The 18,295-nt window shown below is 36.2% G+C and overlaps 1 protein-coding gene across 1 annotated transcript in view; it reads right to left on the bottom strand.

Annotated features, from left to right (window-relative positions):
- LOC135078355 (nose resistant to fluoxetine protein 6-like) overlaps positions 1-18,295 on the bottom strand; it is a 92,366-nt gene that overhangs the window by 34,072 nt on the left and 39,999 nt on the right. Inside the window, exons 3-4 of the mRNA XM_063972955.1 lie at positions 1,258-1,435; positions 1,068-1,227 (exon numbers count right to left, since the gene is read on the bottom strand). Of these exons, the coding sequence (XP_063829025.1) occupies positions 1,068-1,227; positions 1,258-1,435 (338 nt within the window). The remainder of the gene's footprint in view (positions 1-1,067; positions 1,228-1,257; positions 1,436-18,295) is intronic.

Below are 18,295 nucleotides of genomic sequence, written 5' to 3'. Positions count from 1 at the left end.
CTGATTCTGCTGTTAAAGTTAGGTACCTACTTTACTATTGGAGCCAGGTCTCGATTCTAAATTCATTACTATTGGCCCCTGTTGTTATAAGTAAGCAGAAACACAAGTTATATAAATTGACACTAAGGCTGGGTTGCACCATCTTACTTTAACTTTGACAAACGTCAAAAATCTGTCAAATTCCATACAAAAAGCACCGGTTATCGCCATAGTTACGGTCAAAGATAGGTGGTGCAACTCAGCCTTAATATTGAAATTGAAAAAATCTCAAAGTTAAATATTACGCTTGAGTGTGAACTGTGAAGCGAGCGTTGATTTCAAATGTCAGACATCTAGCTAAACTAAAAGAGTAGTAAAACTCCGAATTAGCCTCCTCCATTCACTTCGCCCATAAATACAAACCTTTGTTTTTAAAACTTCCACGAACGAACCGCTGCCAAAGATGAGACTCTCGAAGATTCAGAAGAGTGCTCCATCAAACTAAGTGTACAACGATGTCCTCATAACAGCGTCGATCGGTTCACAAAGAGTAACTCCACCGAACTGTATGTTTTGGACAGCAACAAAGATTAAACTTTCAACCGAACTTCATATCGACAGAAAGTTCAGCGGTGGAGGTACTAGTGAAACTTTTATATTAAAAGTTCCTTAATGTTGGAAGGGATTACAGTCAGTCATTCAAAGTCGATCGTATTGTTAGTTTGGTGTTGTTTTGGAGAGTACTTGTTGTCAACAACATTTATGTCACCAGATAGCGCTATACATTGCTGCTTACATTTTTAGCACTCATTATTTTATTAGCCTAATAGGTAACTAACTCAGTCTTGAATTGGTTAATTATATTGAACTCCATATATCATCAAAATAAAAAGGTGACTGACACTAATTAATCTAATGTAACTGAAAACTGCATAAAACTAGATAATATAATTATCAGTTACCTATTTCATTACGAAAATGTAATATTTATGTGTAATAATGTTTCAAAACCTTCTGTTTAAATGAATCATAAATATTACACTAAAAAAATGTTGTAGGTACTCGCCTGACGCTAAATAATATGCTACCTGCGGTATGTGATCCCTGTCGATGGTGATGTTGATCCTGATGACGTAGAAGCCGGCGTCGAAGGGCGGCACCTGGTCGTAGTACTGCGGCAGCTGCAGGTCGCGGCACTCCATCATGGAGCCCAGCCAGAACTCGTTGCCGAACAGCATGTTGGTGGTACTGGCCTGACGCTACATAATAACTACCTGCGGTATGTGATCCCTGTCGATGGTGATGTTGATCCTGATGACGTAGAAGCCGGCGTCGAAGGGCGGCACCTGGTCGTAGTACTGCGGCAGCTGCAGGTCGCGGCACTCCATCATGGAGCCCAGCCAGAACTCGTTGCCGAACAGCATATTGGGGTTGTACTGGCCAGATGCATCGTACACTGGAAAATGAGAAAAACATGTTCAATCCCATCGCGAGGTAAGGATTTATACCTAGCCTAGATACAACTAGCTTTACCCGCGAGTTTGTACTCGTGAATGTAGTTTGAAAAATGGTTCCCGTATTTCCATCATTTTTCATTGATTCTGCGCTCCCATTGGTCGTATCGTGCATACAGGGCGTCACTATAAGTATGGATCAAGCAAAATATTGATCACATCACACAGCAGAATCAAAATAGATTGAAAGAATGTGATGTGATAAAATGTCAGTGCAAATATCCCCAGAAATGCGTTAAACCAAGAGATTCAAATTCAAATTCTTTATTGCGAACTAAATGGCTATACTTAGTACAGCGCCTCTACCTCTAGAGGTTATCGAGTCTCCCGCAATAACATTTTAGGTTCTAGATTGAATTTCTTTCAGTTATTGGAGTTTTCTTGCTTATATACGTACCGATTTTCTTAATGGTAAGTAAGTATATTGCTATAGGAGTACTTAGAAATAATCCGACGAATATTCGACACACCAGCCGCGAGAAACTCCGTTTAACAACTGAAATTGCTATTGTAATAAAACATAACCATGTTGCTCTGTAATATGTTTTCACACATGTTTATGTTTATCTTTAACTAAAGTAGACTCGTAGGTTTATTATTAAGAAGCACAAACCTACGAATAACCATTTTAGCATCGGCACACTCGGCAATAGCGTTCGCTGTTAGTAATAGTTTCACTTAGCTGCGTCCTATTAGCTTTTAACTCCATCAAATATGTATCGCTCGCAAATGGGTGGCAGTGGCAGCGCTTTAACGCTCGTGGCTTTAGTTTTTGCAGACTGCGAGTTATTTTATGAAAAACGCTTTTTTGAACGCTCTATTTTAATAAGTTAAAGCTTTTAAGTTTTCCGATTCATGAGCCATCAATGCCATCCATCCAAAAATGGGTGCGCATTTTTTGCACTTAACTGAAAACAACTTAAGACTATCAAGGCATTTAAACTTGTTTTCTACGATCTAAAAGATAAGTAATTAGTGGTATAATTTAAAATTGAACACGTCATCCTAAGTCTTTTATATTTTTATTTTATTTCACTGAAATTAGGTCCTTTCTATTACTTTATGCTGTAGAATGACTTTATTTTCAACTTTAACACCTGCCTATATGTAGATATGTGTTTTTAGTAATACCGAATTTGTAAGCGTACATTTACATGTAGGATGTTGTACTTACACGCTTAATCTGTAAACGCGTGCGTACGTATTTTCCGCAATATATTTATAGAAGCACAGAAAAAGGTTTGAATGAATGATGTACGGCTGATATAACATTATGCTAATTTTAGTTGTAATAGGTGCCAGTTGCAATAAAATTGTTCAGTCTGATGCACATCATATTATACATACTCGTACATAATGAAAGTTACAATATGTAAAGTTAGTCTCACAAACACACTTGAACCACTTAGCACTTAGTGCCGATAACTCGATAAATTGAAATATCCCAGCGGATTTTAGGTCAATTGAAATATCTTTCTACCTAGGAAAAGAGCAATAAATTCACTCGTAGTCGTTAATTAGCCTTCAATTCAGGCCAAGAGCTACCCTGGTTTTCGAATTAAAAACGTGTTTACTATTTTTTCAACTGAACTGAAGTTTGATGTCATGATAAAGTTTTCGTTCTATACAAAACATGCTATATCCTAAGATTTATTTATGAATAGCCAACAAAACTAAATTGTAAGCAAATACTCGGAACTTGCAAATTGTACACGAAAGTTTTCCTTTACATTGTCAATTTTGGCCTTATACCATTTTTTGGCCTTTAAATACTTTTAGATATTCAGATGTAGATATTAATAGAGTGAAAACAAGTACCTACTGTTAAACATTTACGAGTACGTACTTAATTTAATATTAGGTAGGCCTGTATAAAGTATGGTGAAGTAAATGTCCTAGGAACTCCCATAGCCTAGTTCCTAGCTTAGAAAGTTATTATCTTCTCTGAAGTTTCTGTCAAATTAGTTTGTTTGGAATGGCGGATGCCGCAGGTTGTCCAGTCACGTGCACCAAGATTATAGCACAATATACTTATGCCTCTTTTGGCCCTTATTGCCTCGGCTTAAGGACTACGAGTACTGTACGCTCTTGGGGCTGCACATTTCGTTGATTTATCGTTTCCACATTTATTAATTCCGTGAAATATTGCCCGTTACAAGAGCCATTTCTCCCCGGCTCCTTGGGTTGAACGAAAAAATTCTCAGGCTAAATATTGTTGTTTTCTTTATCAAATGGATGTAAGCATGCACGTGAATTTCGATTTGTCATAAAGAATAATTTTTCTCTTGAGGTTTAGTTGTTGGGACAAAAACAGTAATGGATTAACTGTGACTGAGTTTGGGACGCAATTTCAAGCGAAGTTATCGCATAATTTTGTTATTATTTAGAGAACCAGCACTATTTAATGTTTAAATGGTCATGCTTATGTAAGTAAATTATGAAGATTAAACAATATTGAGACGTTCAGCAGTCAAGATGATATTGAAGCACCCTCTAAATTATGCACGCAAAGGATGCCCCCTTGAATCAATCCGCCATGAGCCTACCACTGTAATATTCACTGAAGCAGGGCTATTCATGAAATAATAATATGCCCACTGGCCCAGGTATAGCTTCTTAGGATCGGATTTGTTTTCCATATATAAGTAAGTACCTACAATATTACGCAAGCCGCAACAAAAAATAATTATTGAAATATAAACAAAAAAAACTCTTCCTGGCACGGTGGGCACAACATTTCAATTTGGAACGAAAATATGTACAGAATATACAAAAAACATCCGCGAATAAAAATATGATACAGTTCGAGACAGATGATCTGGGTTCACTGTAAAATATTTTTACAAACAGCAGTGTATTTAAAAAACCGTTTTGGAAAAACGGTTTTTGACTTTTATTATATCAAATACAAGTTAAGGTAGCTCCTAATTCGTATCCTCGAGGTGACCCTTTTCAAACCTGAACTGTGAGCACTATCAAATCAAATATGTATTCAGTTAGGTCCTTTCCAGGGCACTTGTACAGAGCAGAGAAAAAGAAAAAAGAAAGTTTCCTGGAGTCATGATTGTTCATTTTGAAGAGCCAAACTTATAGTTCAAAGTCTATTTATTGTAGTAGGTACTATAATGTAACCTATCCTACTTATATTCAACAACTTTAGAAATAAACTTTTGTAACGTAAAGTCTATAACTTAGTCAAAGGAATCAAAGCGTCATTTGCATTCTATTCCACTAAACTCACAAAACAAAGCAATGGCAACCCAGATACCGCTGTTACAAATTCATTTTCCGTATTAAACCCGCCACTGAACTTTACCCTTAAATTACAGTTACATCATTTACAAAACAAATAGTTTTAGACAGTGCTAATATAAATGATACCGAAACGGTAAACGTTTGTAATGCGAGTTTACTAACACGGGGCTATCCGGTGACAGTTTTGAAAATAAGGCCATTGTTTTGCATTCATGCTGGCATTTCGAACATCATATTTCCCATTTGTAACTTTGAAATACATAGTTGAGTAAATAGGTACTTGAAAACTAAATAAACGGATGCTTAGCGCTTAAATGAACTGAGAAGTAGAAGTAAAATTATGTTAAGAGTCTTTATATCGTCGCATATAAGCTGAAGTATTTTTCTTTTAGACAAAATATGAATAACATGATCAAAGATACACGCAGTAGGCAGCTGCCTCACCTTGTTATTTAGATACGCGAAGGGTAATGCCGCTCAAATAACTCCAAGCTTTTATCTTAGTCTAATCGATTTTACGCTCGTCTACATCGAAAAAAGATAAAGGCACAAAATATATTTTCTTTTTATAACGTGTCTGGAAATTTTCCATATTCCGATATCTATTTCTTTCTCTAGTCTGAAATCTTTTTATCCGGTTAGGTTAAAAATCAAATTTGTTCTAAATCCGATAAGTAGTTAAGTAAGTATCGAACCAATATGACTTTACGTGTACAACCACTACAACACTTTTATACAGAAGAATAATAAAAAAATCAAAGTACCTTTAATAGGCATAGGCATTACGGCATAGGTAACGTACCTACAAATTAATATAAAACTGTATTTTTGGACTCTACCTACTTGTCCTAAAGGACCCAGACACTATTTTTCTTTCACTGACCAATTTTAGGTACTTGTAAATAGAAGATGAATATTTTTTCTGGATATTAAATACCGTTTCAGACCCTTGTCAACGTCGGTGTTCGAAGCCACGAGACAAGCATGCAATAGCGAAGGCTGTCGTTTTTATTTCATAATGAGTTAATTAATACTCTCATGACCGCAAGTCATGGTCGGACATCGTGCCAGTTCTCGATTATATCGCTGTTCCGAGTAAATGTAATATGTATAATCGACACTCACTGTCATCATTCGGTGAGGAAAACAAGCGAACGGGGTTAACGGATATTCGTACGCGAGAGTTTTCGATCGTTTTCGAAATTGGGACAGTATTTTTCCTTAAAGCGAGCTCGAGGGACTTTCTGTTTTGTAAGAGGCAAGCGTTGATTTATTAGTTTCTGAGCTGTTAAACTGGTGAAAATACTTGTAGATAATATAAACATAAAGTTATTAATTAAGTAAGCTTTTTTTAAATGTTTTTATAGCTAAATTTTTTGCAGAAAAGATTTTTCGTCTACGACTTCAATTAGTCTAAGAACATAATTAAAATAAAACGCTATTTGTAAAGGTTAAGTATTTGTTTCAATATTACGAAAAATACTAAACTTGTTTTAGGCAAATAATTAAATTGCACTGCAATATTTGCAGTCAATGATTTCAGAACGCGTTAAAAATGTGTAAAATGTTCAAGGTCAGTTTGTTTAGTAAATACAACCAAACCACTCAACCAAGACAGTGTTTTACAATTATTAATATAGTTAACACATAATTGGCTTTGTATTCGAATTAGAAAATATAAAAGAAGTAACTAAGTCAAACTCGTGAACTGTGTGACGAAACATTTGCCAATATCCGCTGTAAACTGTAAGGCCTCAGCCTCGAACTTAGCGGGCAGCGGGGCGGCGGCGGCGGCGGCGCGGGAGCGGCAGGATCTTATGCGTAAAATCAAATGGACCGGTTCTCGAAAACAGCGGCGCGGCAGCGGCGCCGGAGCGGGCAACGAGCGGGCAGCGGCGAGGGAGCGGGCAACGAGCGGGCAGCGCACTCCTTCTTTTGGCCACAATAAATCGAGCGTTAGGAATAAATTTGAATCGAAATAAAATTGTCGCCGTTGTTCAGACATTTCGTTTGCGAATAAAAACAAATATCTCGACAACACAACCCCGATCACAACACTTCGCCGCTAAAGCGCCGCGCGAGCTGCCCGCTTGTTTCGAGAACGGGTCTGCGTTGCCCGCCCCGCTCCAGCGCCGCCGCCGCTCCCGCCCCGCTGCCCGCTAAGTTCGAGGCTGAGGCCTAAGTGCCAGTGAAGCGTGTAGGCAATAAGTGCATGTGCAACGCACCGGGACACGTGCGATGTGTATCAACGTCCGGCCTAGACAATGCTAGGTGTAAAAGATACGGCATTTATGAGGGCTAGATAATACTGGGTGTAAAAGATATGACATTTATAAGGGCTACACAAAATTAGGTGTAAAAGATTACGGCATTTATGAGGGAAGTCGTGCAAAATTGACAAAACTCCGTTCGTTCGTATCAGCTGAAAGACGTCCACTGCTGGACAAAGGCCTCCCCTAAGGATTTCCACAAAGAATCCTGCGCCACTCGCATCCAGGCATCTCCTGCAAGCTTCACCAGATCGTCGGTCTACCTAGTGGGAGGCCTGCCCACGCTACGTCTTCCGGTTCGTGGTCGCCAACTCAGGAACTTTCCTGCCCCAGCGGCCATCAGCTCTACGAGCTAAGACAAAACTTATTTTAATAAAATATTTAGGGGAAAAGGGGAAGCTTATTATATCAAACCGGCTTCAAACTCCAAAACTTTGAATATAGATTTTCGTCTTTCCAGCATTAACATAGGACCACCACTCAACTTGAAAATTACTTAAGCCTCTCAGTGTAGGTACTAAGGACAGAAATAGACAGTATTTATAGAAATAAGTGTCTCAGAATGGAAACTTATCTTATTAACTCTAAGCGAAAGCTTTTCGGAGAATTGCAATCAGACACTGGTGGTACCGGCCCTCCAGCTCGCATGATGATACAGGGTTATTTATAAAATATTAATAAGAGTCTCATAGGGGCTATTTACCATACATAGTACCTCTACATGTATTTATTAAATTAAAGAACAATGATTTTGAATTCAAAATTATGTAATTACGAGTAAGAACAGTAAGTTGCGACTTGTGTTGTGGGGGATATTTTTATTTTTAATATATTCAGTCCTTTCAAAAAGTTCATAGGGTTCATATTATGCTCCTGTTAGGAGCTATTAAAAGATTTACAAATAGCTCGTACCTATACGTAGTGGGTTCTTTGGCCATCGCTGCATTTACGACGTCGAGCTAAGAAGTAGGGTGTCCAAACTGCTAAATAGGTTGGTAGGTAAGTATTTTAAATATTTTTACAAATATCTACGCGTACAGCAGAACAAGAGATAGACAAAGAGGAATGAGAACCTTTTCTTTACTTAATAGCGATTGATATTAAAAGTATGGAGCATTTTGAGTCATGAATTTTTTAACAGGCGCTTATATCGAATTAAATTATAGTCGCTTTTCTATCATGCAAACTATTTGAAAGTAGGCCATCCCTTGTTCTGCGAATACCGTTAGTGAGAGCTAGTATTAACATATTTCATTACGAAAGAGTTCGCGTATAAGGACAACTTTTCCCATTCTCACGTGTTGATCGCGGCCCAATCACCGGATGCTACCATTAAATTATTACGCTACATTACGGCCTGGGGGTCTATTCCGTAAAGATTGCGATATTTAGGGTCTGTCTCTTTTACACTCGTATCCGCATGCCAGGGTGAGTGATAGAGACAGAGGAAACTGAATTTCAAAAGTCTACACTGAACAAAATGTTTGATGCTTAATAACTCAATATTTATTGCTTATACGAAAAAGTGACATGCAAACTGTGTGCTATTAATAACGGAACTAGTAACTAAATAACGGAACTAATAAATTAAATTAATAAGTGGGTACTAGGTGAGCACACTGCAGACAGTATTTTATACAACTAATCAGAGAATTGACCAATTTTATTTTTGAAATAACAAAGTACTATCATTTAATTAAATTGCAGACGAGGTGAAGAAGATCGGCAAGACTTAGACGCGAAGCTCAAGACCGAACGCGATGGAGAACTGTTGTCGACGCCTTTTGCCCCATCTAGGGGACATGGGACATAAGGTCAAGTAAGTCATAATTTATTTATTTAAGGTACACCCAGAACGATCAATTTCAGCCTGCAACAAACGACTCCTCGGATCATCTCGGGTCGGGTTAATCAGGTCGTCAGTCTACATATGTAAATGGCAGGTTAATGACCTTATTCAGGGAATACAATACAAAATCAAAAGAAACTCCAGGCATGCATGTCATGGCATTAGGAATTATACAGCAATAGTGTTCACAGCCATCAAAGTATGTGTGGCAACTAATTGCTTATAGTTTCTACACACGCGAATTAGACAGATCGATGTCAGCAACGTGATGATACGACTTGAACGCTTGAGCATTTGGCAACCCCATTACTGGACTAAATTGATTGCTGCTGCTTCGTCACCCTGTATACCTAATCTAGTGTGCAACCGCACAATTGGAGGTGGCTTGAGCGCACTGTGGGAAATAACTCTGCGGTTTTAAGCTCAAACTTTGCCAGTCCTGCCTCTGATGAGAAAGATTGCACAACCCCTCAAATGGTAGTAGGTACCTGCTTAATATTTGAGTAGGTAAGCAGATTTACATACTCTTATGTACTATCTTATGCCCGCGCCTTTGCCTGTAATAAGTAGGTATACCAATTTGTCATAGAAAACCAATGTCGCGCTCGCGCACGCGTTCCATAAAAGAAAATCCAAAATAAAAATCTAAGGAAGTGAAATAAAGAGCTATTATAAAGCTTACCCTGTATCATTATAATAAGTCAAGGTTTATTTTTGAACTTTGCCGTAAAAACTTCATAATTACATGTACAACGAAACTCTAGACTATAAAGCTCTGAAACCAAAGTTTTAATAAGGATTAACTGCGTAAAGTGTCCTATTACGATGTGGTATGGAGAAAATGTACCTACTTTAAATATAGGTAAGGAATATAAAACATAAATTCAGCATAAAACACCCCTAAGTGAGTTTCAACTTTTGTATTCCTTCAAAAGAACTTCCCATTGTAATGCAACGAGACGGTAATGTGATACACATTACATCCTGCATACTAATAATATGGTGATTGAATTACATACAGTTGAAATTGGCCTTTACTCGTATTAACATTAGCTTTTATTTTTTTTTTATTTTATTTATAAAAATTTGCTAGATACTCGTACATAAATAAAAATGGAATTAACTTTTTCTAATTCTGATAACACTAAAACAAAAATGCTTTAGTTTAAACCGAGTTTTGATCGCGGTTTCAAAATTCGTGCCTATGTTCCTTCGTATATTAACATAACTTTCTCAAACTGCAACACAAATATTATTCGAATGTCTAATATGCGTAGAATCCGCGAATTATGTCACTACTATGGCGCTTGTTTAACACGAAAGCGCACAACACAACGCGTGAGCAAAATGAATCGGTTACTTTCGTTACTTATGAAATTTGCGTTTTAAACGATTCAAATCGTTGTTTACCCGTTATACCTGACGATTGCGTTATTTGCGCAAACGCACTGTGCCAATGCGCGGAGTGGGTGCGCATTACGTCACAGGCCAGTGCGCATCGGGCCCATTCACATACTCGGCCGACTTTTTACAAAATTAGACAATATAAATGCAAGTTTGTATAACAATCGTTATAAATTAATGGTTATCTTCATATGAAGTGAAAGTTGCGTTGTTTTTTATTATAATTACATGGTGGCCGTTGCAGAAGATGAACATGTAAAATAGGTATGGCATAGTAAAATCGTTACGTCGTCGGTGGATATAAGCATTGTGTCATTGTGTCTCTCGCTAGGTGAAATTCATCCCAAGTTGATATTTTAATATAAATAAAATTATTAGTTATATTATAGTAGCCTGAGCTCACTAATCTTTAAATTCTGATTTCAGCTTCACGTTCTGAAATAATAATAACCAAGTTTAAACTCTAACAACGAGCAAGTATTGGTGACACATACAGCAAAATAATGACAATATGCAATTAGAAAACAACTAACAAAAGCTCTCCCATAAAAACAACACATAGGAACAACAGCACTTATCCCGTGTTTTTCTTCTTGTTGTTTCACGCCATTCTTCCGTTTTAATGTGGGACATATTTTTCGAGATGCTTTGGCAAAGAAACAAGCCAAAAACACTTCGCGAGTGAAAAACGGAAAAGGCAACAAAAGTTTTAAGTCATGTTTCACAATACTTAGTGTATCAAGGTGCTATTAAAATAAATAACAGTTTTCTTCAAAGTAGAATAAATATTCAGTTTCCTAGAGAGGAGTAATACCAAAGGAAAATGTGTTCATTCATTTCTTTGATCCCGGCCCCATGCTTTTTAGCCAATCTCATGTTATATTCCGGTTTAAGCTTTTTCATGAATTGTAAGGTTTCAAGATCCTTTTTTACTTCAAGCATAGTAAATTAATTTTAAAATAAATAAAATGTTAATAAAAATTGATGAAAAACTGAAGTCAAGTTCAATTTCCACGACTACAAGTTATAATAACTGACAACATTGAAAATAGGTCAAGATGTTGAATTCATTTCATGCATTGCAAAGTCCCCACACTTATTATTATTTATTTGAGAACTAAAATGTGACTGAAATTGCTCAATAATGAATAAATGATTGCACCTGCATAATCAGCCACGTATTAAGGATTAAAAATAAGCTCGGTACGTGACAGCGCAACTGAGTGCCTCACAGCGATGCAGGGGCACGGCTGCAATCACGCATAAGGCTGTCACTTTACCAGAGCTGTAGCGTACAATATTGGCCACTAAGTATATCCAACATTTTTTATTGTATATGCTGGTTTTTATCACAAGATGCAGATGCAATCTATGACGGAGAACTTGTTCCGAGAAGGCTCCTATTAATTTGTACTTTTTAAGGTCAATTGTCTTAGCTATCCTACAGATTGTAAAAGTTCAAAAATTGAATGACCATAACCATGAACTCACAAAAAAAGAAGAGATTATACGTCTAATGATAAGCTAAATCAGTAAGCGCTGTAAGTACAGGCTTTTTTTTTGTTAAATCATACTAGGTATAACTTTACACTACCACAGTATGTACTTAGCTCGTAGTGCCATTGTCTGTACATGAACTCTAGTCACTTTGCATTCAAAATAGTAAGAATCTAGAACAGACTCGTATTTTATTAATAAGAAAATTACTCCTAACGTGGGATGAAGAAACTCGTTACTTTGCATTCAGAAGATCATATCTGGAGCATAATAAAGGAAAATCGCGGTAACTCAACCGGGCAGCCCTACAAGTATCTAGTCGAGCATCTTTGTGCGGGTGTACAAAAGTGGTAATCACAGCAAAACGCTGCAAGTGGGTCGTCAAGAACATTTTTCATTCATACCTTCTGTAAACTAGTTCTGTCGGTGAGTGACCAGATGACGTAATTTCACTTAGCATGCTCCGCTATTGAGAAAGCCTTGCTAATTTGCATTAGAACTTAGATTAACTTAGATAATTCTGATTAAGATTTCAAACTCTGAAAACACAAATGAGATTCTGGGAGGCTTATCTAACAGAAAAGTAATTAGCAACTTTCATAGTTTTTTGTTCTCCTTTTGAATATTAATAATGTTGTTCTAGTTATTAAGGAACAGCTGCGAATGTCAAGTACGAGTTAAGCTCCGTATAGTAGGTTCCATAGGTTTTTAAGTTTATTTTTTCATTTAAACTACATAGTTATAACTCAAAATAATACAAAATGTTTGCAAAGTGAATGAAATGGTCAAAATACAAGTTTATTTTATTACCAAACAAAAGCTAGTGAATAGATAGCCATATCTTTTTGATACCATTTCGTATTACTTAGGAATTCAGTAATTTTCCAAGAAACACTCGGGTTCAGTTCAACTCGCAAAGTTGCGGATACTTTGTTTTCTTAACAAACAATAAAACAATTTCCGCGTTTACAACCGAACACCCGATACGAGCAAACGAGTTAATCGCGAGTTGTTTGCTCGTGCAGTGAAAACAAGCGTCCAATATCGTGCCAAGTTCAACACAGTGAAATTAAATGCAACATAATTAAATTCCAAAATGAAGAAAACCTTCGCATTTCGTTTTAATCTACGGTTTAGGGCTCATTAACAAGTTCATTAATACTTAATCTTATTGCGTAATATTCGGAAATTCTACTTTACGGACAGGTAATCGCATTATACTGAGAAGGCACAAATGTCTTACGATAAGAAACATAAAGTAAAGTATGATAAAAGGAAAAGCCCAACGTTATGTTTCCTTTGAGTGTTTGCAATAAAAACGAACATAACAACAGAAATAAACAGTTCAAAGATAGACATTGTAAAAAGTAATATGCAATTATGTGTACATACTCGTAATACACCATGTACCTACTTATTCTAAGCTTACAAGATAGGACTAGACAGTTAAACACTATACCTACCCTATTGTAATCTATAATGCGAATAAAAAGATAATTATACTTAATCGAAAAAAGTCTTTCATAAATAGATAAACAACCTTTCGTTTACCATTCAGTCAGCGCTAAACATTCAATCTGAATTAATTGTTACAAAACTATCTCATTAATGAAATCCGAGACTTTCTCTCCAAACTGAATAAGGAATTATTAAAACAATAGGTACATTTTCAGGGTTCAACTTCCATAGTTGAATGGGTTATCTCCCTTTTGAAGTCTGTTTGGAAAATATTTTAGCCGAGTCCCAGCGGGTAAGGTTCGCTCTACAGTAAATAATTGCGCACTCCCACATAAAGGTAGACAACGCGTGAAGTGTCACTAAGGGCCACAGCAGACATGCTACTTTCAGCATCGGCGATCGGCGATTTTGCGACTGTATCGATGCAGCATCGCGATTTTGCGATTTATGCCTTCAAAAGCGGTATCCGAATCGCACGTTTTAGCGATTCTATTGATGCAACATCGTGATTTCGCGATTTCATGCGTTCGGCCGCGTCCGAACGGAATCACGTGTTTCAGCGACTGCTGCCGCTGCGTTGAGCTTCCGAAAATCGACACAATCGTCGCGTTTGGTGTTTTTAATTGTGTGGTGTGGAATATGTCTTCAAAGTAAAAAACTCATAAAACTCATTTATTTTTACAAATAGGCTTTCAAAAAGCACTTTTACACGTCCCAGTATTAACCCTACCACTGCTTCGGGACAATAAATGGGCCAGTGGTTAAAAAAATCGCCGATCGCCGATGCTGAAAGTAGCACGTGTGTTGTGGCTCTAACGGCACACGGACGGCCCGCAGACGCCCGCAACTATTCACAGGTTGTCGTACAATCTAAGAATTTATGGGTTAAGTAATAAGGACTGGAGAGTGTTGGTTGGGGTAAAGGTTGACTGGTATCGAGGCAATTTTACGTTCATTTAACCCCCTATCACACTAATGTTTTCCGGGCATACGCGTGTATACTAGGGCGAGCGTGCAAACGCATTTTATAATAGCAGATTCCTAAGACAGTCTCAAGTAATGAGATTATGATTTCTCTACTTTTAAAAGTGGGTATATTGAGCCGATTAATGTAACATAAAGTTCAGCTTTTTCAGTCATTTATAAATAACAAAAACAATCTAATAAATAAAACTTCAAATACGAGTACCTTCAGATGCAGCCTAATAATTTTCATCATATTTTAAAGGCCATCAAGTTAGCTTTCCGAATAAAGTTATGAAAGAGCTGAAGGAGTTCTTAGCTTGGCTTAAAATTGGCATAATCTCTATAGATTGCTGCGGCATTTTCAATTTTATTAAAACGAAGTTGCTAGCTTAATGCTATAACGTGAAAAGTGTGCTGCATTCACTTATGTTTGAAAACTAAATAGCTTCTGTTCGGAGCTTTACGATACAAATAGTGTGTAGGTATCCGATCCGGTCCGGTCAAAAACTTCATTTATTCCAAACTAGCTGACCCGGCGAATTTCGTATCGCCTATGTTTATAATTAGGGGTAACGTACCTAAGTAATGGTGAAAGAGTTTTTCAAATCGGTCCAGTAATTTCGGAGCCTATTCAATACAGACAAACAATAAAATCTTTCCTCTTTGTATTATTAGAGTAGAAAAAATTATCTATTTTTCTTGGAACAAAAACCGATAATACTATGCTGAAATTGTGTTTTAAATAGGCGCTGGACAGTTATAGGGCAACCTTTAATAAATGTACTGAGACACGTGACAGAGGTCGACATAAAGATAAATTGCAGACGCGATCGGAGCCTGTAATCCGAGAGAAACACTAGATTTTTGACAGGGACGAATACGCGTGTAATATCGTAGTAAGTAATACCACAGAATAATAATTGTAATATGTTACTTACAGTCGATGTTGAATACACGATTTGGTTGGTATTATTTTTTGGCAACGTTTTAAACTTATTTAATTCATTAAATAAAATTATTTTATTTTAGTTGATGAAATTGTCTTCTTTTAATTGACTTTTAAATTCAATTGTTATAAGACCATATTTTATGTTCGATCACATAAGCAAGGAATTTGAATTGGAAATTAGTTATATTAGTAGGTATAGATACAGATTGATTTTAAATGGATTTTAATCGCAAGTATTATTATTAACCTGAGTAGGTAAATTATAAACGATCCTTTTAAAATGGCAATGCATTATTAAACATATTATTATTTTATTTTTCTACTATTTTATATGTCTCATTATGAATATCCTCGTGAATTTACATATTTAATACTTATGTTAACCTGTTTAGAAAATGTGAACTACTTTTTTTCCCTATTTTAATTTAGAATTTCTTCTCACGAAATATAAATTTATTGACCATTTATATGTATTTACTTAAGAGATTTTAGTTAAATTACTTTAGAAGTGGAGTTTTTTAAATGTTTCAATATTTTATCTATATAAATAAAAATGAATTGATGTTCGTTAGTCTGATTAAAACTCGAGAACGGCTGGGCCGATTGAGCTGATTTTGGTGTTAAAATGTTTGTCGTAGTCCAGATTAGGTCTAAACGGTGAGCAAATAAGGAAAGATTTGCTTATTTATTGCCTTTAAGGCGGAACAGAGTTCGCCGGGTCAGCTAGTATGTAATAAATTTAATTTTATATAATGTTGCAAAGCAAGTCTAGCTGCTTAAAATATTAGATAGAAAATAGAAATAGAAATTTGTGTCCCAAATAACAAATCTAAGCCATTCGAAAGCTTACGAAAATGAAAATTTTAATTTGGGGCTTACTTGTACAAACCTTAGATCTAGAAAATGTCCAAACTCATTCTTACAACCTTTTGTCCTTTTGTGTATCAAAGAGAATTTTCCTTATAGGAATTCTTTAAGGAAAATGTACTTTTATGTGAGAAACCTAATATTATGGCCCGAGTTCACGTCACGTGATTCATGGACTAAATCATTTTCCCAAATGATATATCTTCTTGAGATTATTCGTGTCCCCACTTTTCTATGGCACTGCGAATCCCTTGTCGTTTTTGGCCATTGTCATAAAATGTGTCGACATGAATTACAGGCTTTTTAAATGAGACTTGTAAATGGGGCAACAAATAGTAACTCATCACAAAAATGCGCACCGTAACAAAGAAAGAAGAATATTGTATAACAAGAACAGAGCCTAAATGCTCACTTTTTATTATTATTCTTTAAAAAAGACACTGCTTAGTTTGCATTATTTTAACTAATATTAAGTGCCACAATCAACAATATTAAAATAGGTAGTACTTACCTACTATCTCTGAGGGTTGTCGCCATAAAATAAGCCTAGTCCACGTTAAAACCTAATCCTAATGGAAAAAGCTCGTTTAGTTGTTGTAGTAAGTAACAGATAAGTTTCATTCTAAGAAAACAACCTAAATAGCAGTGGCAATCAATTTGGTTAGCCTTTAGGACATTAACATTTAGCTCCCCACTTGTACCCGTGCGCCCTTGACACGATTCCCTAATTACGGCGCGTGCTTCAGCACACTACATATTATATACAATCAAATCCGTTTTACATTACGAAATTGCTTTTAGAGTTGAGAAAAAATATTATTATGAATTAACTAATGTACGGACGATGCAATGGAACATCAAACGAAACCCTATAACACCTTATTATGTAGATACAATAAGTCCGATTTTGCTACGACTTTTTGTACCTAATTGTAGTTTGACCTTCGAAAATACTGAACTGATAAACTTTTAGACTAGCCAAGGCTTAACAGCTTGATAAAGTAATTGTTACGCGTTCCGACCGCAAACTAAAGATAATTAATTATTTGACTTTCAGCTCCTACAAAATAGAATACAAGACTAGGGAATAATTAAGGTCAGCCAAAAGGTTGTTTACAAAAGATATTTGGTTTGAAAAACAAGATTAGACTGAAAGTGTTTTGGGGGAATCTTGAAAAAGAATGAACTTTCATTATCGGTGAAGTAACCAAATTATTTTCTCGCTAAATCTTTTCCTCAATTTCTCGGCTCGTTCAGGGCCTGCGGTGGCGATCGCTATCTGCCATTCACCGCGCCCTTATTTCACCCTATTTGGCTGATCACTACTCTTTCATGGACGTTTACTGTCCGGCTATAATATCATTTTCTTTTCATCCTAATGAATAAGATACTTTTTTTCTGCCCTTAGGCATGATTAGTTTCTAGAACTCAGTAAGTAGGTATATTTTTATTTTGCTGACATTCAGAGGCTGAAATCATGAAATAATAGAGCTATTCTGTTAGCTTGCTTTTATATTTACACGAAATTGAAACGAAAACGCGAGGAAAGCCGCGAGGAAGCAGAAGCTAGTTTAGTTTAAAACTGGAACAATATGATCATTATGTACGAAAAATTAATTTTCCGGAACGGCGTTACTAAAACTAATTTTAATTAAATAATAAGGCTGTGATATTATTAACCTTGTTTTGATAACTTGATATAACAGCTGCTTATAATTACGTCACATGAATGAAACGTACACACATCTAGTATAATATAATAAAGGGTCATGCTCTGATAAGCACGATAGAGTAGACCTCAGTCAACGAAACTTCGCGCAGTAAATCCTCAAGTTTACGTAATTAATCTCCCTACGTCAGTTTTAAAGACAATCGTAAAGGAAACTTTGAATATGAAAGTGCAGTTAATTTAAGACGTAAGTGGCAGGTGTGTTCCTTCATTCCTAGAAAGATCGCCCCGAGATACTTAAGTACGAGCGCTTCTGTTTAATTAGTACTTTTGTTTGAATTCATAATTAGTTTTCCATTTTAACTAAGTAATGTTAGACTTTTATTATATCAATGCAGCCAAAATTGGTTTTTCTGACCAGCGCTTCTAGCTTGCTTAGAATTGAGTAACTTAAAAATAAAACTGAAAACCTATCCAAAACAAACTTGATCTTGAATTATTGATGATACACGTCATTGAGAAAAATTTCAGCACACACTGACGTAAAGAGAAGTTCAGTAGTTCAGTCACGTAGCTCGAATGAGGACTCAGCAATGGTCTATTTATGGGGTGGCTGAT

This window comes from Ostrinia nubilalis, chromosome 2, assembly GCF_963855985.1.
Source record: "Ostrinia nubilalis chromosome 2, ilOstNubi1.1, whole genome shotgun sequence".
NCBI classification, from domain to species: Eukaryota; Metazoa; Arthropoda; class Insecta; order Lepidoptera; family Crambidae; genus Ostrinia; species Ostrinia nubilalis.
The sequence above is the reverse complement of the archived record's forward strand: the minus strand, read 5'-3'. Positions and strand labels throughout refer to the sequence as shown.